The sequence below is a fragment of the Sphaerodactylus townsendi genome, linkage group LG13 (genome assembly GCF_021028975.2).
Source record: "Sphaerodactylus townsendi isolate TG3544 linkage group LG13, MPM_Stown_v2.3, whole genome shotgun sequence".
In the NCBI taxonomy this organism is placed as follows: Eukaryota; Metazoa; Chordata; class Lepidosauria; order Squamata; family Sphaerodactylidae; genus Sphaerodactylus; species Sphaerodactylus townsendi.
The window spans coordinates 37,170,091-37,184,710 of NC_059437.1; the positions used below are offsets into that span (position 1 = coordinate 37,170,091).

Consider the following 14,620-nt stretch of genomic DNA (forward strand, 5'->3'; position numbering starts at 1 on the left):
ATCTTGATCATGCAATTCTTGCATATGAGCATCGAGTTGCAGGATAAAGTAAAGGAAGTTTGGGCCAGCTGTACCATCAAAACGAAGCTGGGATGGGGGGTCTGTAGAACCCTCTTTCCATCATCTAGGTGCGTGTTGGGGTTGCTGCTGCATGTAACCTGGTTGTTGTACTGGATAGGGTAGAGGCGCCAGAGGAGCAGGGGGGTTGAGGAGGTGCCCCAAGTTGAAAAGCTGGAACGGAGGGCGCTGCACCGCAGGAGGAGGGCCGCCGGGTAAGTGAAGGTGGTGGCACCAACTGGGGCTCTAACCAACGCCTCACATTGCCGTCGTAGAGTTTGGTTCCCCGTTCAGCCAATTCCCTTTCCTTGCGTGTTAAGGCATCCTGGTGCTGCAAAGCTGCCCTCTCTGGATCCAATTTGGCTCTTTCGGCCTCGCTGGAACGGCTTAAAAGTCCAGTTCATTCTGGGTTTGGATGGCTTTGATGTTTTCTTTTCGCTGGCTGTAAATCCAGTTTGGACTGATCCAGCACTTTGTCATGAATCGTTAGATTCTGTTGATACTGTTGACGAACGCTTCTCTTTCACGCAGTCCAACTCCATTTGATTTCCTTTATGCTACTTTTCACGGTCCGCAGACTTTCACCGGTCCCGTTGCAGATTTCGCCTCTTCCCACAGTTCGCCGCTCCCAGAGCGGAAGTTTGGTGTCCCGCAGCATGGCCACCGATCGTCCCAAATTTCTTCGAGGGCATGGGTAACGATTCGATCGATCCAGTTCCTCCTCTCATGGTTTTTCCTCCACGCCCAACTGCTCCATCGGATTTCACCCATTCGCCGCTCACCCCGGGTTTGGTACTGCCGAGGGCGGTGTGGAACACTCTTCCGATCATCGATCCAACCCTCGCCATCGTCCCCCTTCGCTGTAACTTTAGAGACGGTCGATTGCTATGCCACTGCTGATCTTTGGGAATATCCTCAAGTATTTGTCCAGGAACCTTTCAATGGATTCTTGGGTGTCAGCATGAATGGTAGATAATCCAAACTCCTCAGGGACTGGCTGTATCTGGGGTTTGTAATCCACACGTTGCCGGGTGGAAATGAACTGGGTCAACAGGCTTCGATCCATAGATAGCCCAAAATTCTCATGCATCTCCACACGATCTGAACCATGTCGATCAGTCCCAAGGGAAGGTGCAGACTTCGAACTGGACCAGGCCGGAGAGAGTCACCAGCTTAAACCGGATCATCCCGGATCCTCGGAGTCTGGAAGGGAAGGCTCGAAACCCTCTATGGGGGCTATCGTGCCTTCCACATGGTCGAGAGTACTCAATCTCTGCATGTTAGAACACCAGAGATCCAAACACAGTCAAGAGAAAAATGAGTTAGATTCCTGCCATAATGTAAGGAATTCCAAAGAGCAGAAATAAAAAAGCTTTTGATTATAAGTCCGTTTATTCAGACATCCTGGAAAGCACACACACACGACATGGCAGGAATGAGCAACCCCGCTCAAACAACCGGTTATAATGCTGACTAACCCATCCCCCCTGCCCCGTTCTCATGAGAACGGAATTCTACTATACAAAAGCGAGATAAGCATTCTCACAAGGTTAGTGCAGGTTTTGGCCAGACGCCCGGCCAAAAGAATCTCCGTCAAGGCCAGGTTAGGCTGTAAGGGAAACAAGAACGACTGAGATCCTTACAAATATGAACTTGACAGTTCACACTAAGCCACATGCTTGATTCCTCCCAAGGGATTCTTCTAGGACTCAAATGACTTAGTGATAACCTCCAAAAATACTTCGTGTAGTGACTGACTCAGGGAAGTTTCACATAACCATAGTCATGTTTTAAAAGATTGCATCCATGTCTAAAACAGATAATGCATAATGTCAAATCATGTAATTGGTTGTTCTGGCTGTTGTTATATAAGAAGTAATTTTCCCCCATAGATGTGAATAGTAATTATCTGCTTACATGCTGGAAATGCTTGATACTGTCTGCATGATACTGGAATAAATGAGAGTATATGTAGTAATGCACTGCTGATCCAGCAGCGCCGTAGTAGAACGTTGGGACGCCAACGGACCTGCGGCCTTGCCGGTCGCATCGCACCCCCACTCCTCATCCCCCCATGAGTCACGGGTCATGAACTGTCTGACTCAATCACCGGGCGCAGGGACAATGGTCTTGCCCCCAGGTGAGGATTAGGCTCAGACGCGTACGCTCCTCTCCGCACGTAGCCAGATGAGATCATGCATCACATGATGATCTCCCGACCTCCGCCTCCGTTCTCCCGGAACTCCCCGGTCCTCCCTCCTACACCCGAGAGTAACAATAAAAGGTGCCAGGAACCGGCAGGCGGAGACTCGCTAGGAACACGGACCTCCGGGTCTCCCAGCTGCTAGCGACTTCCACCAGATGTTATCTCCACGCGTCGTCTACGTTCTTACGCTGACCGGCGTGGAGTGCGACTACAAGCTGGTGCGAAACCGGGAATCTCACGAACCTCCACCCTGCTCACCGTCGCCTGGGGAAGGGCCGCGATACCGGGTCCGCTGGATCGCCATCCAGGGACCACCGTTCGGTATCGCCTGTCCTCTGATCGGGCGATCCAGAGACACGCTGGCCCTAGGACACTCTCGTCCGACGGAACACCGGTGAGTATGGGGAGCTTGCAAAGCAGGGCTTATGATGACAAGCACGTTGACTAACTGAAAGCTGCTAATCGAAATGCGGCAGGGTCCCCGTAAAGAAGTTGAGCCATGCTAAATTGGTTGAGATTGAAGCTCAGTGTCCATGGTACCCAGAGGGACATTGAATCTTAAGGACTGGGAAAACATCGGCTAATCTTCGCTGAACTTTCCTCGCCGATGTCGCTGCTACTGACGTGGAGACAATGTTTTGTCGCCATCAGCCTGCAGACCCACGGCTCCCTTGCTGCAGGTCAGCCTCTTCGATCTTTCACCTTCAATTTCAACCCGGAATTTTCTCTATCCACTAAATTGACGCCTGTCCTCCTTCTGCCCCTCGCCCTTCACCCAATTCAAACTCTCCCGCCGCCCAGCCGCCTCCCCTTGCTCGCCTTCATTTTCCTGGCCACTGCACCTCCGGCTACGCCATCGTAATGGCGCTGGTTTTCAAACTCTCGCGAGAACGTATTAGCCACGATCTGCAGAAAGAGAAACCCTGACGGAAGGCGATGCCGAGATTCTTGCATTGTGCCCCGGTCCACTTCACAGATAATTATGGGAGGGTGGCGCCATTCGGGCGGTTGTCGAGGCACCGCCTTTAAACTATAACATCCTCACTGAGTCTCCGCCAAAGCAAATGCGGGGCGTAGGAGTCACTAGCTCCCTACGCGGAGAGGTGCATGCTGGAGGCCATCGCAGGAACCACCTAATGGTTCCAGACGACTGGAAGACCACCTTTCGCATGCTCCTGAGCCCTGCACAATTTTGTGGTCTGGGAAAGCGAGTTCCGCCAGCAGTGCTTCAACAGAGCAGCCACCTCTGGGCCCGGCCTACCACAACCGCTCAGCTTTACGGTTTTGATGCCTTCGGCCAACCCTAACGATCAGATTGTCCTGCCTGAGGCCACCCTTACGGTCGCCTTCTGAGTGCTTCTATAAGGCATTTGTTAAGGTCCCCAACGCCCGCCAGCCAACCCAGAGTTTCTCCTCCATCCGGCAAAAACCCCATTCTATGCCGAAGCTTGTGAACAGGCTCCAGGAAGCGCTCAAGAGGCAGGTAGATAGCGGAGGCTCCAAACGAGCTCCTCATGCGCCAGTAAAAGAGAACGCCCACGGAGTGCCGCGAGGGCGATCCACGGGGCAAGTAAAATCCTGAACTGGCCGACATGCTAAAGGCTTGCCAGGACATGGATCCTCCTCGCCCACCAAGCTAGCCTCCTCGCCAAGCAGCACTCTCCACGGCGGGAGGCAGTCTCAAGGATGACTGCTTTAACTGCGGCAGATCCGGACACTTCCGAAGGGAGTGTAGGCAGCCCGGGGGGGGGGCCTACAACCCCGATGGGAGGAGGGTCCTCCCCAGGAGGAGAAGGCCACCTAAAACCATGTGCCCGCCAGCTGCCAGAAAGGCTTCCACTGGAGAAACGCACTGCCCGATGGGAAACTCCCGCCCGGCGTCTCCCCAGCCCAGGACCAAGGAGGAGAGTACCAGAGCAGACCCAAACACCAAGGCCCCTGCCCAAACCACCCCTCTCGTGGCATCTCGCTGCATGCACTCAGCCCATCTCTTTAAGTTCCCCACGAGGTTCACCGCTGCCGCCCAACCCAGTATGACGAGCCTATCCCTACCGGGACTATTGGGCTGGTGCTGCCAAAGGCCTTCTGCCGCTGAACAGGGACTGTTCATCGCCCCCGAGTGATCGACTCCACGCGCAAGGACCCATCCATCTCCAGGTCTGGACAAACATCCCACAGGAGTTGCCTGCCGGAGCCAGCTGCGCTCAGCTGATCCTCCTGCCCCATGCGCTGCCCGCTGCCGACCCAATAAAGGCCTACGAGCCCCAGCAGCCAACATGACGCATTCACACCACCGCCGCAGCGGTGGAGACGTTTCATCGGGAGCTCCCGCCCATACCTGGAGCTTCATGCCATAGAAGGGATGTAAGTTCAAGGGCCTGGGTGGACACCGGGCGCTGATGTTACTGGCTATCAGGGCAGCCGAGTGGCCGACCAGTGGCCGACCGAGGCTTGCCCGCACATCTGGGGTGGGGAGACAAACCGCCAAGATTTGAGCATCCGGGCCCGCTCACGGTCAACAGCCCAGGGCACTCGAAAGGCAGCTCACAGTCCGGCCCATCATTTTGAACATCCACGCCAATCTCTGGGGAAGGGACCTCATGAGTCAGGTCAAACGACTCTGGTCTGGGATGGGTAAGGCCATCACGGATCACTGATCCCAATCCGCGACCTCAGAAGTTCACTCTCTATCTCCGTGAAGGAAACTGTTTCCCTCTCCCTCCCTTTCTCTTTCTGTTTTCAACCGGTAGAGGCGGGAGGGCCAATTGGCTGACTGGCCCTCCCTGGATTAAAATCTGGGCCCGGCCCTGATACCGCAGCACTGTCAGGACAGGCCCCAGCTTAAGGGTTGCTGCAAACACAGATCCACTCATGATTTGGGTGGGTGGTGTTTGCCCGGCGCCTGGCGGTTGTGTAAGGCTAGCGCTGGCCGGGGTTTCCCCTTAAGGAGCGTGGGTCTCGGCGACGCAATTCCCCAAGATAATTCGATCACAAAATTTTAGCACCATCCAGCTTCCTGCATTAGCCACCAAGGTCACGTAAGTACAACTCCCTTTGCAAAGAACCCCCCCCTCTTTTCCTTTGTGTTGATGGGAATTTGCCTCTAATTGCCTGATTGCTTCATTCCCGGATGCACCCATCCCCAAAGGGTGCTTCCAAAGCCCCTTTTGTGTTGCTGATTAAGCATGCATACCCACAATCCCCAGGACTCGCCTGCTCCCTCCCCTCGAGGCTCGGACCCTCACTTTGACGCACTTGATGACGCTTCTGAAGCCATCAATTCCCACCAGGGTCAGCCTACCTCCTGCCCTCCCTGTCAAACAACAACTAAAGAAAGAGGAGTAGGCGGCCCCAGGAGGATTATGCAAAGCAACCTTCACAGGCTGCAAAACAAGCCTTCTTCCTTCTTATACTAAATTCTAAACACTAAACTGCGATCCCAATCTCCGCCATCCGGCTTCTAAACTGAGCCACAAGGGACCCACTCCAACCTGGGAAAAGGGGTGTGTTTCAGTCCCTCTTCCTACAGGTCCCTGTGGACTCCAACTCGCCATGACAGGCCAACCCATGGAATGGCGCCAGGAGGAAACCAACCCCATCCCGAGGAGGAACGCGATCTCTCTAGAGGATCCATGCCCAGCGATCTCAACAGGAACGCCCGCCATGGCTTCAAAGACCCGAATGACCTGGGGAGACGTCCAAGGCGACCACCAACCAAGCCCTAGAGTCGCTGCGCCAGCAAGCACCACCCCGACACCCGAGAACCTCTGTGCGCTCTCCTTGCAATCATTACCGCCAACTCAGCCACCACCATCCTTTGCCTCCTCTACTGCCTCCTGCCGCTGGCGGGCGGCCACCCCTGACGAAGCTTTCACCAGACCAACATCTGGGAGCAGTTTGCTGCCGCTGCCAACGTCTCATCCTTCTGCCTGGGCCAGTACCTAGAGGTCCGGGAGCCTGCTAAGCTCCTGCCTGCTCCCCTGTCTGCAAAGCCGGAGACTTCCTTTAGCGGAGTCTGGGCTAAGCCCTTCATGAATGCCTCATCCATCAGGTACTCTATGAGCCGACTGGGGACCTGTCGCCCAAACCCTCCCGGCCGGGCGCTCTCTCTTGTCACTCAAGACTGTCGCTAACCACTTAATCTAACACCTGCGCTCGCATCACCGGCGCGAACTAAGCGGGGAACCGAATTGGGCCCATTCATCGGCTTCCTCGGCTAATTGGAACTGCACACACACGGAGGACATTCCCCATGTTCGAAACATCCTGCTCCCCAGGGGCTGGTTCTGGACCTGCGGGAGAGAACGCTTTAATTACATTCCTCCGCCCGACTCTCCGCTGAACTCTTTGTTGCCTTAGTCAGCCTCCACCATCGTCCCTACCCAGGCTCCACCCGGGAGCCCGGGCCGCCGCCGCAGCTCGCTTCTGCCTTCGGACCCTCCTGTCGGGAGCGACGCTGGTCGCCTCTCCGAAGCAGAGTTCGCCTCCCTCGCAACTTCCCTAGTGGGAGTCCCCGGTTCGCTTCTTACAATGCTAAGACTATTGGCCGGGCTGGCCTGTGCCCCCGCGAAGTCCATCAACTCCACCTCCACCGCTCTGGACCCTGGCCTCCGAAAGCAGCAGGAACTTCACGCTGGGACCCTAGACAATCGAGGCAGCTATTGATTACTTGTTGTTGTTACACCACCAAGGTTGTGAGAATGTACATAATATGTGTTGTTTTAATCTTTCTGATAATTCCCAGTTGATTCACATGAAAGTGCGTGAGCTGCAAGAAGTTGTATCTAATCTGAAGTATGATGTTTTGCCCCATTGGTGGTCAGCCCTCTGGAGCTGGCTGCCGGGAGGATGGTTGAGTGCTATTGTACAGCTCTGCATTGGTTTAATTGTGTGCCTTATTATCGGATCTTGTTTCGTTCAATGCGCGGTCTAATATTGCCTGTAACGTGTAAGAAGCCCTCGAATTTCCCTTACCCCGCAGCCAAGTTCTAATGTTACACAAGCAGCTTGGTCAGCTTGACCGGACGGCGGAGGAGACAAGCGTCCCCTTTAAATCGCCTTCTTAAGGCCCCTTTTTCTAAAATGTAAAAGGAGGAGATGTAGTAATGCACTGCTGATCCAGCAGCGCCGTAGTAGAACGTTGGGACGCTTAACGACCTAAGCGCCTTGCCGTCGTGATCGCGACTCCCTACCTCATCCCCATGAGTCACGGGTCATGAATTTTCTGACTCAATCACCAGGCGCGGGGACACTGGTCTTGCCCCCAGGAGATGATGTGGCTCAGACGCGTGCGCTCCTCACCGCACGTAGCCAGATAAACTCACGCATCACATCATGATCTCCCGACCTCCCCGCCCCCGTTCTCCCGGAACTCCCCCCGGTCCTCCCTCCTACACGCCCCCGAGAGAGTAACAATAAAAGGTGCCAGGAACCGGCAGACGGGAGACTCGCTAGGAACACGGACCTCCGGTCTCCCGCTGCTGGCGATCTCCACCAGATGTTATCTCCACGTCTCGTCTCGTTCTTACGCTGACCGCGTGGGTCGACTACAAGTATATATCTTTATTATTTTTTCCCTACAGTTTATTAGGAAAGCAGCAGCAAAAAATGATTTTTTTAATACATAAACTAAACTTGTGGAAAGTTACAGTCAGGGCCTAACTGTACAGTATGTTTTCCCTTGATCTATTTCCCTTTTCCAAGTCATGTGTGGACTCCATTGGCACCATGACGTCAGTGCACTGAAAGGATGGGCTTACATATTCCTAGCCTGAAACAACTAGGATGGGGTTCATGTTTCCATAATAGGGTAAATAGTGCCCACCGTGGGCTATTTTATGTTGAAAAAAGTCTAAGCCCTCTCTCCACATGCTGAGGTTGCAGTCTGAATTGGGCCCTTACATTCCTGGGAAATATAAAACTTCAGAATGTGCCTTGCTATGTTACCTGGGGATATGTCTAGGGAAAACATAACGTGTTGTTTAGGCCATCGTTAGTGTACATAAATAAGCAAAATAAACTCTAAGCAAAATAAACTCTAATGTTTAATTTGTGACTGACCGTTGCATGTGTTATGTTTTGAGTAAAACTAGTCATTATATATTCCAAATTGAAATCTATTTGCAGGGGCTCTATGCGGATTGGCAAGGATTTTATTCTCTTCACCAAGAAAGACAACACCATGACTTGCCTATTCTTGTCTCGGACATTTCATGAAGAAGAAGGAATTGATGAGGTTTGCACACTGTTTATGACTTTAAAAATCAACTTACAAACATAGGTCTGCGTAAACTAAAGTCTGTTTTAAAATGGGTTTTATTTTTGTTTGTGATAGCTTTTGACATTTTGGTGTAGGCTTTTCTGAACGTTTTGTTAATTATTGATTTCTGGTTTTTTGTAAGCATAAGACTGTATTTCTTGACCTAGCTTACTTCCGGTTTAAAATGTTATAAGGTTCGTTATGTGACTTTTACAATCCTGATTCAGCCAATATTTATTTCATATTGTGTTGATTTTTAGTAAGATTTTTTAATTCATTGTAATTTGCCAAAGATTTCTCCATTATTCATTCTGTCTATTATTTGTTCATTATTTTCCTTGTAAGAAGTGCCTCATGAATATTTTTATTATTTTCAGAAATAATTTTACCCATGAGTTCCTTGGTGAAAAAAGTGTCAGCAGTGTTCAGTGGGATACTTATTGTATAGCTTCATTGCATTTCCGCAAAGTCCATCTTTGTCCATGTGTCTGAACTGCATGACTGTATTTTCAAATGAAAGCATGAGGCCAAATAAATTGAAAAAAAAAACATTTGGATGCCTCTCATACAGAGAAGAAAGATAAATCCTTGGATTTCTTCAAAAATGTTTGAGATCATTTTGAGAGAAGACCAGAGATAAAGCAGACCTTTAACACATAAATTAGAAAAGAATCTTGTTGTGTCACACAAAATTAGAAAACTGATCGCAAACTCTAGAAATACAACATTGGTGAGTCCATTATCATGCCTTCAGTGTCCATAGTAGTATCTGATATCATGAATTTGAGTGCCAAAGAAACAATTCGGGCAATTCCTTTGAGTAACTCCACTTGTGAGCTGCCCTGCCTTGCCTTCTGCATTGGGACCAGCTCCGCCGCTTCACTCTTCCTCCTCTTCGCTCATGCTGGCCTCAGAATGGGAGCTAGAGGGTGAAATTGCCTCTGCACTTCCTTTGGCTGCAAGGTTCCCCAGCTCTTCAGGAACCTTACCTGCCCATCTCCTCCTCTGCCATTTTGGACCATGCCCTTAGGAAGGGGTTGTTCCAACCTTCTCTTCGCCTAAGCCTATCAGGCCCCTACCCAGCCCTTCCTGGTTCTCCTCTGATCCCTCTCCTCTTCCAGGGGAGCCAGGGATTGGGTCTGACTCTCTCCACTCCTTGTCACTGATTTCTGGGTTGTTCTGGCCCGCCCAGGCCCCTTTCTTTGGTCCCTCCCCAGGCTCACCTGCCCAGCTGGGACTAGCATCTTCACCCTCTTGGCCCTTCCTCCCTTGCTTCTTGGCAATAGCTTCCTATGTCAAGGGGGAAGGCTGGGCTGTCTGACTCTGCTGCATTCCTGGCTTGCGAGGCCTCTGCTTTCCCACCCCTTGGCTTGGCCTCAGCCTGCTCACCTCTTCATTCCAGGACTGTGCCTGGTGCCACCCCTGTATTATGCAACCACCCACTCGTCCTCACTGCTTCTTCTGTTGCCTTTTGCCAGCCCACTGGCTGATCGGGTTGGCTGCCCAGCCTCCGGAGCTCCTTGCTGCCCTGCTGGTAATGCTACCATATCCCAGGCTGACCATGGCTCACTGGAAGAAGACTTGATGAGATGGCACAGGACACTGAGGAGATTGGTCAGTTCATCCAGTCCGAACATTCTCTTTACAAATAGATGAAGCTACTTTGCAAGATGAAAGTTACTTAAGCAAGAACAATATTCCAATAGAGAATATAACTTCTTGTGCAACTGATGATATTGTCTCTATTGTTGGTCGATACAGAGGATTCGTCGCCCATCTAAAAAGGGCTAGACCGTACATCTTTAGTATTCATTGTGTGATTCACAGGAAGCACCCTAGTAGCTTAAAACTTAGGAAGACATCTCAGTCTTTCGCCTTCAGTTGTCTTGAAGGCTGTAAACTTTATCAAATCCCATCCCCTTCAGGATCATCTTTTTCTGCAGCTGTGTAAAGAAAATGACAGCATTTCCAGACACTGCTGCTGCATACTGAGGTGTGATGGCTTTCTAAGAGGAACTCTTCTGTGTTTGTTATATTCTGGAACACCATAGTTTCCTTCATATCTGAAAAAGAGCATAGAGAAAGACTTGTTGAACCTAAGGTGGACTTTTTATCTGGCAGATATTTTTCAGAAGCATCATTTTTTAAACATGACTTTACAGGTCAAAACAGCAACCTTGTAGGTAGTAAGGAAACCATTGTTTCTTTCCTTGAGAAACTCAAATTCTCCCTACGAAGAGAGGCTTAAGCTGATGGGGATGTTTAGTCTGGAGAAGCGTAGGTTAAGGGATGACATGATAGCCACATTTAAATATTTGAAGGGATGTCATGTTGAAGAGGGAGCAAGCTTGTTTTCTGCTGCCTCAGAGACTAGGACACTGAGTAATGGATTCAAGGTGAAGAAAAAAGATTCCACCTAAACATCAGGAAGAACTTCCTGACCATCAGGGCTGTTCGTCAATGGAATTCACTGCCTCGGAGAGTTGTGAAGTCTCCTTCTTTGGAGAAAGGCAACAGGCTGGATGAACATATGTTGGGAATGCTTGGATTGTGTGTTCCTGCATTGCAGGGGGTTGGACTTGATGGCCCCTGTGGTCTCTTCCAACTCTATGATTCTATTGGCACGATGTAGGATGTCAGACATTTTTACAGTTTCCAAGCCTGAAAACGATCACAGAGACGCTGAAAGTCAATGATCATTTATGAGAAACATCTTAAGCAGATACACAAGGATATGCAAGAAAGATTTAGTGACTTTAGTGATTAAACTTCAGTATCCTGGATTGGATTTTGAAGTACAACCATCTCAAGTTGATGCAGAAATTTAAGAAAGTTTTATCTTCAGAGTGATATAATTGCACACTTTCAGTTTCAAAAAGATTTTGGGATCAAGGGGTGATCTGCTGAATAAATTTCCAGCACTATGGTGAAAAGCTCAAAAGATTTTTTTATTACCTTTCTCTCGACATGTTTGGCTGAGTGCGGATTCAGCAAGGTAGCTTTCTTGACAGAATGCAGGAACAGAATTGATATTGCGACATGTTGACCTGCAAGTGTCATTTTCTGATTTGGAGCCCGATATCATGAAACCTGCAGAAGAGCATCAAGCTCAAGGATCACATTGATGGATGTTCATACAGACTTTAAAAAAAATTTTCCAGCATGTCAAAATGTTGAAGTTTTCTTGGTGTTCTGTAATAAATGATTTTGTATTCATCTGTTCATATTTATATCCTTGTTTGACAAGGAGACCCTGGACATGAAAGTTGAGAATGACTACTTTAAAGAAACATTAAAGAAACATTAAAGAAAGTTGAGAATGACTACTTTAAAGAAAGTTGAGAATGACTACTTTAAAGAAACATAGTGAAGAGTCTGAAAGAAAAGTGTCTTCATCTTACATTAGAAATTTCACATGCTTTACACCAGCTAAAAGCCTTTGGGAAAGGGTGTTCCATAGCTGGGTGGGGTCACCACAGAAGAAGCCTTGAATTAAACGGCAGTCAACTTTATTTTAGATAATGGTGGCACACTGAGTGAATAGGGGAGGCAAATTAGTAACCAAGGTTTCTTCTAGCACAGGTGTTTTGCTCTGTAATTTATTTCAGACAATAATCTTGCTGCTGTATTTTAACTAGTGGAAGCTTACAAATTGTCCACAAAGGCAGCATCATGTAGTACATTGTCTTAATCTGTTTTGGATGCAATTTGAACATGTAAATAATTATATAGCAAGTTCCACACAAACACTTACTGATTGGTTCCCCACCCTGGGACATGGACAATATACCCTGCTAAACTTTCTCTTCTCACTAGACACAATGTGAAACAGACTTCTCTCTGTGATACACCTCTGAAGATGTCAGCCACAGATGCAGGCGAAACGTTAGGAACAAGATCTACCAGACCACGGCCACACAGCCCGGAAAACCCACCACAATATAAATAATTGTTCCTAAATGAGCTTTTTTTGAGGAAGAGCTGCTGCTGGTGAGCCAGCCACAGGTGACTAAAAGATAAAATGTGGCACAGAAGATATCTGACTTTTCATTTATACACACTTTCAGACTGAAAACCTGTTATTTGAAAGGGAGCACACTATGTCCAGAAAAAGCTGACTCAATTCCAGATTTGGTACCTTGTCAGTCAATAGCACTTCTGTCAAAGGAGGCATGTTGCAGGTTATCTGCTGGCTAAATCAATGTACTCTTTGGGAAATGGTGTCTAGTTACTGGTGGCTGCATAAGGAGGATTAGTTTTATATACTGGACTTCTGAAAGTGGTGGTGTCATCGTATTATAGCTCAACCACTTTTTAAAGTAAAAGTCCCTTTTTTCTATCTTTGAACTTTAGGTAATTGTTCCTCTACCTTCCTGGAATTCTCGTACCAGCGAGCCCATAACAGACAACATGGACAGATTTGCCATTGAATCTGAGCTGATCTACAAATATTCCCCCTTCAAATCAGAACAAGAAGTAATGGAGCAGTTTAGGAAGATTCCTGGGGAGAAAGGTGAGATGTAAGCATTGTGAGTGTTTGTGATAAGGCTGTACATACTCTGCACTAAAAAATCTAAAGTATTTACTCTTCATTAGCTGGAGTAGTACATCCTTGCAAGATAAATTGCTGGTGCCTGACAAGTGTTTTTAGAATATGGACAGGGTCAAGGGGCTTTTGTCCAGCACTGGGGATTGATTGGTTGTGCAGATTTTTCAATGTAGCAGCCTGGAGCAAGTGGATTTTCCTGGAGGCTCAACACAGTACCAGCTGGCAGTAGTTCAGGGACATCCAAGGAATTTTCTATTCCTTCCATCAGGTATAGATAGCATACTTCTCTCAATCAAGAGATAGCATCACAGCAAGGGTTGCCAAAAATTGCCAAGGCAGCACATACTCCAGCTCTCCAACAGAAAACCTTTTCTTCACTGGGCAAAGTAACACACTTTGTATCAGTTCAGTTCTTTCAAGGTGTGTTTGATATAAAGGTGCACTGGCTGAGTTGCCAAGATGTGATTCCAGGGGAGAACATTGTCATCGTGAGAGCATTCTGCACAGTAACCAGGAGATTAGGCCAGCCATTCTTACAATGTGTTTGAGGGCTTCCTTGTTTGAGCCCTGTTTGAGGGCTTCCTTGTCTCATCAGCAAACAATTGCCAACTTATACTTCCAGGTTTCAGGAGGCTGATGATGCCTTTACCCTTTCCTGGACCACTTACATGGAATATATCCAACTTATTTTTCCAGAAGTGTCTTAAAGAATACCATCCATGAAAATGAAGACTTCATCTTCATAATCCTCTGTAAATAGGCTGTTGTTTTCCAAACTTGTAACCATGGCAGTTCACCGTATGTGGATTATTCCCCCAGCCCTGTAATCTTTCTCTACCTTTGAGGAGTCTCAAAGCTGCTTACAATCCCCTTCCCTCAACAGGCACCTTGTGAGATAGGTGGGATTGAGAGAGGTCTGTGAGAATGATGACTACCCAAAATAATTTAGCAGGCTTCATGTACAGGAGAAACACAAACCCAGTTCACCATATTAGAGTCTGCTGCTCTTAACCACTACACTACACAGTCTCTATTCCAGTCTCTAGTCCATGCTTCCTTCTTCAACCCAATACATGTTACCACCTTTTCCATTTGAAGTGGAGAGAAAATAGAATTATTCAGCTATTCTCAAAAGGTCATCGACATCATATTGTACTCTACAAGTGAGCCAATCAAAGATCTATGAGATTTAAACAGAAGGCATTCCTTTTGTGGTTTTGGTGAGGTCACATCAGTGTTCCATCTGCCATGGACAAAGAGTTGCAAAACTTCCTTCATTCTGATCTCAGACAGACCTTACTCCTCAGCATGTTTAAGAAAGAAATCCTATCTATGGTACTGGGCAGAAAAGCCTCCCACTCTGCCAGCTCATCCTCACATTTGCTGCTTCTCGGAAGCGCTGTCAATCATCCCCACCATAACCCAAACCATTTGCTGTTGTTGTTTTTTAATCTGGGGTCCTCCATAACTTACGGTCCTCAAGAAGTTTTTTGTATTTCTCAATTGTATTATGCTGTGAATTCTTTCTTTCACGATTGCCTTTCTTGCT

General features: G+C 48.5%; 1 protein-coding gene across 3 annotated transcripts in view; it reads left to right on the forward strand.

The window, feature by feature from the left end:
- The window catches only part of MORC2 (MORC family CW-type zinc finger 2), a 75,438-nt gene that overhangs the window by 39,635 nt on the left and 21,183 nt on the right, over positions 1 to 14,620 (forward strand). For all 3 annotated transcript variants that reach the window (XM_048513690.1, XM_048513691.1, XM_048513692.1), the window contains exons 6-7: positions 8,390 to 8,498; positions 12,876 to 13,035. In XM_048513690.1, coding sequence (XP_048369647.1) covers positions 8,390 to 8,498; positions 12,876 to 13,035 — 269 coding nt within the window. The remainder of the gene's footprint in view (positions 1 to 8,389; positions 8,499 to 12,875; positions 13,036 to 14,620) is intronic.